Source organism: Mercenaria mercenaria, chromosome 4, assembly GCF_021730395.1.
Source record: "Mercenaria mercenaria strain notata chromosome 4, MADL_Memer_1, whole genome shotgun sequence".
NCBI lineage: Eukaryota > Metazoa > Mollusca > Bivalvia > Venerida > Veneridae > Mercenaria > Mercenaria mercenaria.
This window is the reverse complement of record NC_069364.1, coordinates 5,341,575-5,355,278: the sequence shown is the minus strand read 5'-3', so window position 1 is coordinate 5,355,278 and position 13,704 is coordinate 5,341,575. Positions and strand designations below refer to the sequence as shown.

General features: G+C 34.1%; 1 protein-coding gene across 1 annotated transcript; it reads left to right on the top strand.

Moving 5' to 3' along the window:
• Nucleotides 1-1,007: 1,007 nt before the first annotated feature.
• Nucleotides 1,008-12,131, top strand: LOC123550878 (uncharacterized). The gene is made up of 7 exons (XM_045339343.2): nt 1,008-1,055; nt 3,656-3,747; nt 4,568-5,012; nt 6,856-6,920; nt 9,525-9,642; nt 10,074-10,329; nt 10,861-12,131. The coding sequence occupies exons 1-7, from the start codon at nt 1,040-1,042 to the stop codon at nt 10,943-10,945; spliced, it is 1,077 nt and encodes a 358-aa protein (XP_045195278.2). The 5' UTR covers nt 1,008-1,039; the 3' UTR covers nt 10,946-12,131.
• Nucleotides 12,132-13,704: the final 1,573 nt, after the last annotated feature.

The window sequence follows — 13,704 nt, the reverse complement described above, 5'->3', positions numbered from 1 at the left end:
AATGAAATAACAAATAAGAATTCATCAGAATTCACCTTAAACTTGGATCTAAATGGTTTACTTATAACAACGTTCACCCGATTTGTTACATTTTCTTTCGAAACGTAAATAATCGAGGAACACCGAATAAATCATGATGATGATTCGAACTGGCAAAAACAAAATATATATATATATATAAAGATTAAACAAAAACAAAAAAGTTAAATATCTTGGGGAAAAACTATTTTTATGATAATTAACCCCTAGGGTATTTATGTTTTCCACACATTTGATAGCCGTGGACGTTTTCACAAACAGTTTAATTCTTTTACTTAATGTCGGTTAATTGATTATTAAACAATCAGTTCCGTGCCGATTATCATTATATCTTGTTAAATAACAAAATAAATAGGTGCATATTATTATGCTTAATTTATTTTTTTCTGCTGAATATCAAATAGAATTCATTAAAGGGTTACAAGCACTCATTTATCTGTTATCAACAGTTTATTTTACAACAAACCAGTGTATTCATTTGGAGTTCCTCGGTTATTTAGGTTTTGAAAGAGAAGGTAAACATCGGGTGAACGCTGGTATCTGCAAACCATTTAGATCCAAGTTTTAAGTGAATACTGGTTAAGTCTTATTTTTTATTTCATTTTCAACAAAATTTAAGATATATATGACCCTACATATCTAGAAAAAGGAGGTCCGTACCCCTAGAAAACTCCTAACAGGCTTGTCTAGAGGTACGGATCCGTACCTCTAGAATCAGATTCTAGAGGTACGGATCCGTACCCCTAGACACTTCCGGTTATTTTTCTTGATCTATGGAGTTAATCTTATAGTCATGTTGTCACCATCTAAAAACAATATTTCTCACATGTACATTTGATCCGATATGTAGATGTTTACATTTTGCAGTGCTATATACGAGTTGTTAGGTATTGATATATGACATGCATTATCGCGGTGAAGAACGGGCAAGTTATCGGTTTTTATTGCGTTCTATTTGTAATTATCATGATCATTAGAAAAAACAACAGCACATTCCAACATGTCTGCCAATGAAGGTTGCTAATGACGCTTTTTTTTTATTTTTCGAGTATTGTTTGACCATTTCAACTTAGTTTGTATATGAAACATGTTTACCTAGATCTTATATTTATTGTTTATTTTGCTTTAAAGTGAAAAGCTGAAATACCTTTACAAATAATGCAAAAATGTGGTCTACCCTTTTCCATGTTTCTGGGAAAAAATGTTCTTGTTTATTAGGGGTGGGTATTGCCACGAAAATTGGTATTGCGATATACTGCAATATTGTATGTCGATATTGCAATATACTGCGATATATTGTACCAGTTATTTAATGAACAAAAACATGACGAATCATACTGTTTTTTTCAAATTTATTCAATTAAAAATGAGTAAAATGACTAGTATCAACAATACGAGTGTTTGCTCGACCTTCTCAATAAAATAAAAATACCAGTAAACAAAAAAATAAAAAGTTTTGACTAGATTATGGGGAGTATTACCGAATATTCAAAAGCGAAAGTAGACTGCGTCAAAATATTATTTGATTTATTGTGCGGCACTACATTCGGTTTACGGATACAGTCATATTACACAGGTTGCTCAATTCACCGATTATAAACGAGGAAAGTGGTATAGCTGTTGTATGAATAATAAATTCTAGTTGATAGAAAAATTACTAATGAGTTGCTGACAGATACGAAATTATATTTATCTAAATTTTCTTATTGGTTTTATTATGTGGAATTGGGTCCGTAAAATAGCTGTAAACCAGTCTGCTACCTGCACCGGAAATGAAAGGAGAAAAATGAAAACAAAGTTGAATCGTGCTGGCTGCTAGAAAAGGATTTTTTTGTGAATCTTCTTGGTTTACGTTAGTGTTACTTAATGTTATAAAATAACCGGTATTCGAAAATCATATCGCAATATCGTATCGTCAGAAAAAAACATCGCAATAACCGGTCTACCGCGGTATATCGCCCACCCTTATTGTTTATGTTGGTAAATAGCTACACATAGCTAAAGTTTTCTGTTTATAAGCTAATGTTTTCTGTTTATATATGCACCAACTGTTTTAAATAAAGTTTGTATTGTATTTTCCTTGACTTCTCTTTAATGGTGGAGGTCAATTTTATTGACAGTCGAAAAAGTCTGAAACAATGAACATAAACTCTGTAAAGCTTTTGAGCAACCCTTTTAAGATCAGTAAAAACCATTTATACCTTACCTCCAGCAATTTGCTGGTACCAATATAGTCAGCTGGGTTGACTGTAGGCCAGTTAATTGTACACGAATCACGATATTGTGATCATTTTTACACAGGTCAATACCTACCCACTTACCATTCAAAACATTGGGAAAGTTTTCCTTCTATGTCGCAAATCGCATTGCTAACTTTGGAGGCTTCAAATACATATTTAATTTAAATCCAATATTTTGCACTAAAAATTACATGTCTGGAAAGCTCATTCCAAATACAATCAATATATGTCCTAACTAATGAGAAAACCTCAGTTTTGTAGGCAAAACACTTTTAAACTCCATGTATGTCAGTGTGTTTTCTGCTTACATCGTTGAATTTCTACCTCAGTCATGTAAAGCTGTTTGTGTACCGATCAGTTTATTTTTAAACCCTGTTATACATTCTGCACATTTCATTGGTTACAGGTTTATACATTTCAAATTTTGAATATGTATACAGAAGGTGTTATGGTAGGTTTAACATGCCATTTTTTAACTTTTGTTTATATTTTGTTTATGTTTTCCTAGTGAAAAATAATCACGCTAGTGAAAAAATGTGTAGATCTATGTTAAACTATAAATATGAAGTTTAAATCGCATCGATTTCCACCACAGTTTTGATCCTAACTACTTGAGACATAAAGGCAGACATACGATATGTCAGTCTGTGAAATCGGTCTGCCTTGCAGTCGAAAAATTGAGACTAGGTCGACTGAGGCAATTGTGATAAAGTTCCATGTCCATACTGCATTAGGTGTAGCCAGGAATCAAACCAGAGGCCTTCGATCCTGTAGGAAAGCATCTTAGCCCTCTTGACCAGTGCGTCCACATAAATGTATGCCTTATAGGTAGTTTATAGAAAAACCAGGGTAGGGGTTAAGGAGGCAATGGGGTCAAAAAGCACATCAGTTTGTGTGTTTTTCTTTGGAAAATCAAGTAGACTATCATTTTTTATTGTCTAAGACTTATGTATCAAAGCAATTCTTTTAATTCTTGTAATCTATTGTCTCATTTAGTATCATAATTAGAGAGGAAAGTGCTATGCTCTAAATTGTTTGTTTACATTATTTTAACATTTTAACTTTTTTAGTGACTTTTTTTTTAATAGTCATGACTGTGTTGATTTCCTCTGACAACTCTTGTTTATATCATAGTGAAACTTCTGTGGAACATTATGCTTTTGTACTTATGCCCTATTCTTATCTAATTGTTATGTCAAATTGTCATCTCAATTCAGGCCTGTGTACGAAGATGTCTTCATTAATGAAGCAACTGTGGGCACAGTCAGTGGTGTATGAATAAATCATTACTCTAATTAAATACTGATTTTAAATCAAGGAAGCAGAATTGAATAATTTTACATTTGTTATGCCATATTCTATGTTTATTGTTTCAGATGTCCCTCCTCTGGAGGATATGTCAGAATTGATCAAACAAGTTGATGCATTGAGGGAACTTAAACACAAAGAACAAACTAGGCCTACACAGGTATCGTGATAGTCAAATGTTTTGTTGACATGTCATAATGATTAAATGGGTTGAAATCTGCATATATTTGTATATAAATACAGAAGAAATACACTAGCTAGTTCAGTATTAACACCCATTATAGTACCTGTTATTTACTTGTCATATTTTTTTCTAAGATTTGTATTTTTCTTTAACTTTGGCCAATAATTAAAACCCAACTTTTGCCTTTAATTTTACTGTTATCTTGGGGTTAAAAATTATGCAGCTAGAGTTGGACCCAGGGCATCAGAAAAATTTCAACACTCTACAGACTGAGCAACCAAGCACTTTGTAAATGTTCACCATTTCCTTGAATCTCTTTATGTACTGTAAATCAAAATTAATGTTGTAAAAATAACAAAGTACAGTAATGTTAATACTCACACCTCCATGTTGGGCATAAAATGTCACAGGGTGAGAAAAAATGTGCAGCTAGATGGGGTCTTGAACATAGGGCCTTAGAATGCTGTTCTGACGCTCTATAGACTTAGCTACCATGCAGCTAACTCAGTTTTTCCTTATTGCGAATCAAGTACATCCAAAACTGTGACAAACCCAGCAAAAATGAAAGTCGTCCTCCAATTTCTGAGAGTACTATGTGTTAATCATGCCTTAAGGTGAACTGGAATTAGAACCAAAGGCCCTAGCATACTAGTATGATGCTCCACTGAAACCATGACACTTTTTCCATCTATTAAAATCTACCACACTTTGGTTGCATGAAGCAAAGTGGCGCCAGCTTATCTCTAGAACTGTTTCATCTATATATAGTTGTAATCAGTGTTGTTTGTTCTTGTAGGTGTTACAAAATGGACATGGAGACTCACTTAGAACAAAAGAAAAAATACCAGAACCAAAGGAAAAGAAGGAAACTAAGAAGAAAACTGAACAGCCTTTAACAGAAAAGAGTGAAAAATCAAACAGTGCAGCCTCTGTTGAATCAAGTGCACCTACCAGTAAAACTGGACAAGGTTCTGGCTCTTCAACATTTGGTGGTATGAAAAAGGGATTTTTGTTTGGTGGTGCTCCGAAATCTAAATCAGTACAAGAAAATAAATCCATAGTTGCAAATAAATCACAGGGTAGTGAAAATGTCAGTAAACAGTCAAAAACAGGAGGAAATAAAACTCTGGAAGACATTCCCTTTGTTAGAAAAAATGAAGGGGTGAAATCAGAGGAATTTAGATTTTCCGAGGTACAAGAAGCTATGGAGAAAACAAACAGCAAACTCATGGAAAACAAAGGTATGGTAGTCTGTTCATGTAATAAAATCACTTGAATGTTAAGTTGATAATCAAGTAAAAATCCTCTGAATGTAGGAATTGGTTGGTCTTACATTTTTAGCTCATCTGATTTTTTGAAAAAAAAATGATGAGTTATTGTCATCACTTGAGCGGTTGTCGGCGTCGGCGTCGGCGTTGCCTGGTTAAGTTTTATGTTTAGGTCAGCTTTTCTCCTAAACTATCAAAGCTATTGCTTTGAAACTTGGAATACTTGTTCACCATCATAAGCTGACCCTGTATAGCAAGAAACATAACTCCATCTTGCTTTTTGCAAGATTTATGGCCCCTTTTGTACTTAGAAAATATCAGATTTCTTGGTTAAGTTTTATGTTTAGGTCAACTTTTCTCCTAAACTATCAAAGCTTTTGCTTTGAAACTTGGAATACTTGTTCACCATCATAAGCAGACCCTGTACATCAAGAAACATAACTCCATCTTGCTTTTTGCAAGAACTATTGCCCCTTTTGGATTTAGAAAATCAGTTTTCTTGGTTAAGTTTTATGTTTAGGTCAGCTTTTATCCTAAACTATCAAAGCTATTCCTTTAAAACTTGCAACTCTTGTTCACCATCATAAGCTGACCCTGTACAGCAAGAAACATAACTCCATCCTGCTTTTTGCAAGATTTATGGCCCCTTTTGGACTTAGAAAATATCAGATTTCTTGGTTAAGTTTTATGTTTAGGTCAACTTTTTCTCTTAAACTATCAAAGCTATTGCTTTAAAACTTGCAACTCTTGTTCACCATCATAAGCTTACCCTGTACAGCAAGCAACATAACTCCATCCTGCTTTTTGCAAGATTTATGGCCCCTTTTGGACTTAGAAAATATCAGATTTCTTGGTTAAGTTTTATGTTTAGGTCAACTTTTTCTCTTAAACTATCAAAGCTATTGCTTTAAAACTTGCAACTCTTGTTCACCATCATAAGCAGACCCTGTACAGCAAGCAACATAACTCCATCCTGCTTTTTGCAAGATTTATGGCCCCTTTTGGACTTAGAAAAATCATTTTCTTGGTTGAATATTATGTTTAAGTCAACTTTTCTCATAAACTATCAAAGCTATTGCTTTAAAACTTGCAACAGTTTTTCACCATCATAAGTGGACACTGTACATCAAGAAACATAACTCTATCCTGCTTTTTGCAAGAGTGATGGCCCTTTTTAGACTTAGAAAATCATGGGTAGGACAATATTTCTATTATAAAAAAAATCAGATGAGCGTCAGCACCCGCAAGGCGGTGCTCTTGTTATCTGTGTTATGCTTAATATTTATCATAGAGATATTGTTTGAGAAACATGTTTTGATTTGAAAAAAAAAAGATAACTGTTACAATAGAAAATAAAAAAATATGTTTCTTCTATTGTCCAAATGCATTTTATGTTCAGCGATTAAGGTAATCATTTACAATGTCTATTCCTTGAAATATTGAAATATATATTGTTTGATGTTTTCCCTTGTTTCCGTTTCATTATGCATATTTGATAAACTTTAAGATAATTAAACTAAGATGTCATGTGATGTTTTGGAGTAAAGATTATGGTATGTTTAGTTTTTAGTTCAAAGTATTCAATGAAAAGTGAGGGCTATTCTTCTCACTAGAGTGTTGGTTGCTTTAAAATGTGTGTGCAAAAAAAGGTTGCTTGCACTGGATTTTAACTGCACCTTTAGACCTACTGAAATATCCAAATAAAGACAACTCTTGGTCTAAGCTGATATAGATTATGACCCTGTTTAACATTTAAATTGTTGCTCATTCAGAGTATATGTATATCATTCATTTATTTCAAATTTTCTTTCTACAGATTGGGTGACAGATGATTTACTAAGTAAATTAGAAAAAAATGAAAAACTTGCCAAAAGATTACAGGTAATTTTCTTTAATATAAAAATATTATATACATGTAACCTGTTGAAACAGGCTCATTTGATTGGTTTAGAGGTCCAAAACCATCAAAAACAAATTGAACAAGAGCACTGCAATGCGGAGCAATATATGCCCTAAAGTATGACCTTTGACCCCCAAGTGTGACCTTGACCTTGAAGCGAGCCATCTGACACAAGGCTGTGCACGTGGTCTCAATGTGATAAACATTTGTGCCAAGTTTTTTTAAAATCCTTCAAGCAGTTCAAGAGTTACAGAGCGGACATGAAAAAACGTCGTATGGCCTTTGACCCCTAATAGTGACCTTGACTTTACAGTGAGTCATCCAAAACATTTGCTCTGCATGTCATCTTGATATGGTGAACATTTGTGTCAAGTTTCTTTGAAATCCTTCAAGGGGTTCAAGAGTTACAGAGTGGACACGCAATTGCTAATAGACAGACAGATGGGCAGAAGTTCCTACATATGGGTATTTATGTGGCTACTCTTTTGTTTTCTCTATTGTTCTTTTAGCCACTCAAAAGAAAAATAGCCACATAAATGCTTACGGAATGAATGACATCAAAGAAAAAGTACTGTTACCTATTGTTCCTGTAGTCACCTTAGTATGCAAATGTAAGCTCGGACGAACACCAGCGTCATAACATCATACGTCCCTTCGGGCATATAAAAATTGAAAGTGATTGCCCCACTGTAAAAGGAATATAACATTGTAGATATATTTAATTAACAGTGAGTTGTAGACTTATTTTGAGGTCATAAATAAGTTATTATATTGACCTGTCTGAAAGTATTTTGACTCAGAGGACAAAATTAATGTAAAATCATGATTTCTTGGGTATGAAATTCCATGATTTTTCCAAAAAAGACTGCAGTTTTGTTTGGGAATATGAATTTATGGATTTCAACTTTTGAATTTAAAATGAATGGGACTTATTCTTGTTCATTGGATTTAAAGTTTGTACATTGACTCAAATTACTCCCCCAGCAATATAAGTACCCTTACAGAAGAAAAAGGCCTGCCGCGTACTCTTGCTGTGTACATACAGCGTATTTGACGCATACATGATGTGTACTGAAATCAAGGGCTTTAAATAGTACGCAGGATATACACCGCACATACACCGATAGTACGTTTGTAGTACACTTTTGACATGTGCCATGTACTACTTGCTGTGTACATGCTGTGGACTACATAGTACACAGGATGTACGCTGGAGGAATCTAGTACGCGGGAAGTACACCGGAGAAATAGTACGTGCTGCATACATGCTGTATACTCCTGTGGCGTACATGCTATGTACTCTTGTGGTGAAACTGCTGTGAACAGGTTTTACAGTGCATGTGCAGCCTTTTCTAAATCAAACAAAATTCATAATGCTCAAAAATACCATATTTAGTTTAAAATTAACAGTTTTAAATAGTGACCTAAAATGCACCATAATTCGACTTTGGACATTAAGAGTAACAAGTGCACTTAAAGCATATGGCAAATCTGCGATAAATGCTGAGGAGCATGGGTAAGACACAGCTCACTGCTCAATTTTTCATTATAATTGCATATACAAGTGTTACTTTACATTGCATGCAAGGTGCAGCTCAGAAATCACTTAGATGTAAGCTTCACAAATGAACATTGCAAATAGTTTGGCACATTTTCATTGTTCAAAATAATCTGAACTATTCTATGCTATTAAGATAAAAGTTACTCGGAATTCAAGTTCTTGCTTCCAGAAAAAAAATGTAAAAATCCTTCCGGCATGAAGTGTACTTCAGACTTTTACCTAAAAAAATTCTAAGTATAAACACCAAAAGAAAATGAACAAGTCCCTCCCGCGTATATGAAGTGTACTTCAGACTTTAACTTATAAAAAAAACTAAGTATAAATGCCAAAAGAAATTGTACAAGTCCTTCCCGCATATATGAAGTGTATTGCACAAATTTCAAAGTATTTGCAGTGTACATGCAGTGTACTATTTTCTTGTACAAGCCCCTCCTGCGTACATGCAGTGTACTCCTTAAATTTTCCGAGTCTGTGCTGCGTACTTGAAGTGTACTAGTGACCTCCTGCGTATATGCTGTGTACTCTTCGAAATAGTATGCGGCATGTACGCGGCATGCGGTGTATGTAAAATGTACTCCTCTGGCGTACTACTGTGTTCGCGGCATATACACAGCAAATACGCAGCATGTACGCCACAGAGGCTTGCTTCTGTAAGGGTACTAATGATTTCTCAGTACTCTTCAGGCTGGTCAACAGTACAATGTACTACATATTGATTTCAACATCAGTCTATAATTTTACATTGTTTTGTCTCATTAATTGTGGTACATTAATAATATTTGCATAGAATTAAAGTGTCCATGTTACAAGGAGTTGTATTTCAACAGATAGGAATCTTTTTTTGTATTCAATCACAATTAATTCACAATCTGGAAAGATTTTGCTATTCATAGGTAGCTAGCAAAGGAAAAATCTAATTGACACATCCTGTATACTGGCTGTGTTTACAGCATTCAAGTAAATATGATTTGTGGTTACTTGCAAAGCTTCATATAAAAGAAAGTATTTTTAATTCCAATTACAGGACCCAAAATTTATTCAGGCAATAGGGGACTTCCAGAAGAATCCAACAGAAGCTCTTCAGAAATATGGTAACAATGCAGAAGTACAGGAATTCTTCAAGGATTTTTGTGGACTTATGGGTAAAATATCTGCTCTGATTTGTTTGAAAGAAGACACTAAGAAGTATAAAAGAATTAAATCATAAATGGCTGTTTTACTACCTTTCAAAAACAGTCGAAATAAAAACGTGTCCTTTTATGGAGAGTGTAAACCTTTTTTGTAGCTTAAACCTAAATTTAGTTGCTATCACATAAAGCTTAGTTTTCAGCATGTATCTACGAGTGTTGAAAAATGGATGACAAAGAATTATTGTAGATAATTTTTAAAATATGCATGGATTTTCAACTGAATTATCGTTAAAAGTTAACAGCTCTTAGTAGTAGTTTATTGGGTTTAACATTTCTTTTGTAAAATGTATATACATAGTGGGGCCTCTATGTTTAAGGGATAAGTCAAAACATTGTTTTAAACTTACGTTCATTAAAATATTCTGGTATAATTATTATTGCAGGTGACCATTTCAGCAAGCTTGATGACCAGCAGGGTAGGGCAGGTCAGAGTTCTCTCCCGTCACAGCCTAAGGTTGTGACAGGAGGTGGCGCTGACCTGCAGGTCAGGAGCAGCACAAACCCACACCAACCTACTGCAGCAGATGAGGCCAAGATGCAAGAGATCTTGTCAGATCCGGAAATAAGAGACATACTCGTGGATCCAAACATACAAGACCTCTTTGAGCATCTAAGGAAAGACCCCGAGAAAGGACAAAGGTAGGTATTAGTCCCAGTATATATCAGACAAATAGTTGCTGTTTTTGTGGTGTTTTTTTTTTTCATTTTGATGCATGGATACCGGCTTTATATCATCTCTATAGTGGTCTATTAAATATTTTGTAGGTTAAAGTATTTCCTTGAGCTCAGTTGGAGCAGGTGACTGGTTTATTCTAAGTTTGGTGCAGAAACTGACCAATGGTAATGCTTCATGTCGAGACTGATCTCCAAACTCAGTCTTATAACCTTTGAACTGGTAGTCAACAATCTCCTGGTCATTAAAAGTATTTAGTTGTGTACAAATTTGGAGCGAAATCCAGGAACAATGACAAACATTCCTTAAACTCAACTTAGGAATCCTGTTTGATATTTATGGTAGAAAAATGATTTAATGTGCATCCTTATTGAACAACTTGCCTTCTTACTGCAGCTTTAACATATTTTTTATTTAGTTATAATGATATTATTTAAGTAATTCAGTGCATTAGATAAACTTTATACAGATGTACTTTTTCTGTATCTTTTGTGTAGGCTTCTCCAGACAGCAACTGGAGATTTACGCCAGAAGATCCACCGGCTGGTACAAGCAGGTCTTCTACAGTTCCAGAAAACTTGACAGTGGTTCAGCAAGGGCAAATGAGGAATAAATATGAAGATGACAAGTTGGAAAGGTTCTCATGCAAACATTTCCACTGCATGATTGTAGAAAAAGATTCCCCTTTCAGACAGACTGTCTGATCAGCCAGAGGGAAAGCTGTAACACAGTCTGTCAACATGAGATAAATTCTGTTATTAACTATTGAAGAATAGAATTTATGAATGTATGGATAACTTTGAATATGAGAAATAAAGCAAATATAGTAAAACAAGGTTACAATGATGGAGTAATTCAGTAAGGTATTTCTGCCTTGTTTTATTTTCATGCCCCTTACGTCCCAGGGGGGCATATAGTGTTTGAACAGTCCATCTGTTTGTCAAGCTTCCTTGTGTACTTGACTCCTCCAACAGTTTTCATTTAATTAAAATTAAACTTCTTATACCTCATCAACATTAAGTGGATATGCACATTTTCTCGAGATTTTCATGCCATTCTTTTTTAGCAATTGCCCTTTTTAGACTTTGAAGTATTACAGCTATATCAGAACATTGTGTACTCTACTCCTGCAATTGCCATCCAGAAACTTACTGTTCCTCCTTAACATGAATTGGGCATGTGCATATTTTGGGGATTTTATGTCCATCTTCAGTTATGCCCCTTTTTGTGTCTACAATATTACAACTACATTTGTAACCTTTTTACTTGACTCCTGCTGTTTTCATTCAATTCAAATGAAAATTGGTATACATCATCAAAGTAAAGTGGACATGCACATGTTTATGGAACTTCTATGTCTGATTTCTTTTTGTAAACCATTTTTGGACTTAATAATACCCTCTATGTAGCATCTTCAAATATATTCTATCAAGTATTTTCAGGGGCATTTATTATACAATGTTTACGTCATTCCTGTGAACAATACTTATTAATTTCAGCCTTGTGTCAAGATTTATTGATTATTAAATTCAATATCACTATATATATAAATTTGCATGTGTTCTATTATTTTTTGTTTGTTTGTCAGATTTTGGCATCAGAAATATGTGATTAATTTCAGAATCAGTAAAAGTTTGTTATCATTGAATGATTGAAATTCAGTTCTTACATGTAACAACATTGCTATTTTTTCATATTTCTGTGGAAATATTGCCAACATATCATGATGTTTTATCTTATGTTTTGAATAGTAAACATTTCAAAAAGACTCGATATAACATTATTTTTGTTCCTCAGATACAGTTATGATATTGTCCATGTGTCTGTCTTTCCATTTGACTGTACATGCTCTGTCATATATTTGACCCCTCCCCCCCATTTGTGCTGATATCTTGATCACGGTGTATAAGCTTTCATAGTTATTACATACATGTATTAATGTTTGTTTACTTTTTTGTATGCGCAATATTAATCTACATATACACATTAGAGACCACAATTTGTGTCTGCCCAGTGTCTTTTTGACTTACTGTCACTATTTACACAGTAATTATTGCCCCTGAGTGGTCTAAAAAGAGACAATGTTTTAATTGCATTTCTGTTTGTATGACATCCAGTTTACAGGGGATAAAACAGATCCAATGCCCTTGTTACAAACTGATTTCTTTCATTACATTCTTATTTTAATTCACAAAGAGTTGCTTGGTCTGAACTGCCCAGAGTTCAAAACATTGTTCAGCTGTATTCACATCCACTGCAATTATTGTGTCTGGTTTCTCCACATGCATGAAAAAAAAAGTCTAGAAAAGAATTGAATGGTCCAGTACCAATAAACCATTTTGAGCTGTGATAAATATGTATAAATTCCCATGATCAAAATACAAGGTTTTTGTAATGGCCTCAATTGTTTACCAGTGGTGTTAGCGTGTAAAGAAATACTAAAATGAGCATCAAGTGAAGTTTTATTTTGAAGTAACATGCCAATCTATAAGCAATGTAATAATGTGCCAAAAGTATTTCTGGCTCATATTCAAAATGCGTAATGGTATTGAAACATTCAATATTCTTATCAGCATGATGGTTAAGAAGACGCAGATTTTCAAAGAGTTAAAAAAAACAATGAGCCATCTTTAAAACTGTTTGATTGAGTACTTGAGAACTTCTAAGTCAAACAAGGGTCATTATTTAGCAAGACTGTAACTGTTCCTGAGATATAGATTGATAGTCAGTTGTAGGCAAAAGTTGAAAAAGGGCCTTAGGTTACAATTAATCCAACCAGAAATTACGTAACTTGGTTATTTCAGTAGGTCTGATCACTGGGAAGCATTAGCAATACAAAGGGTTGTTACTGAAATGCAGTTTGATATTTATTTGCAAACAAAACTTAACCAAAGTTGGAAACAGGAATAAATTGCATCAGATTCAACCAAAAGTTAACTTGATTATTTCAGTAGGTCTGATGAAGCAGTTCCAATACATAGATTACTGAGATGCAGCTAGATAGTTAGTTGCCCAGTAAAAAGTAAGTAAATTGGTAAGAACTATGTGGGTTTTTTTGCAGTAGACAGTTCATTATTCCTTTTTTGTCTAGTTAGTAAAACACAGGATGTTTTTTAGCGTCCGTAAACTTTTACTTTAAACGACATCTCCTCATAAACCACTAGGCCAAACTTCACAGGAATGTTCCTTGGGTGAAGCTCTACAAAAATTGTTCAAAGAATTGAATCCATGCAGAACTCTGGTTACCATGGCAACTGAAAGGAAAAACTTTAAAAATCTTCTCAAAAATCAGAAGCCCTACAGCTTAGATATTTGGTGTGAAGCATTGCCTAGTGGACCTC

Coding starts and splice junctions, on each gene's coding strand:
- LOC123550878 (XM_045339343.2), top strand. Junction 3,748..4,567: donor AACAAACTAGGCCTACACAG/GTATCGTGATAG, acceptor TTGTTCTTGTAG/GTGTTACAAAATGGACATGG. Junction 6,921..9,524: donor AACTTGCCAAAAGATTACAG/GTAATTTTCTTT, acceptor TTCCAATTACAG/GACCCAAAATTTATTCAGGC.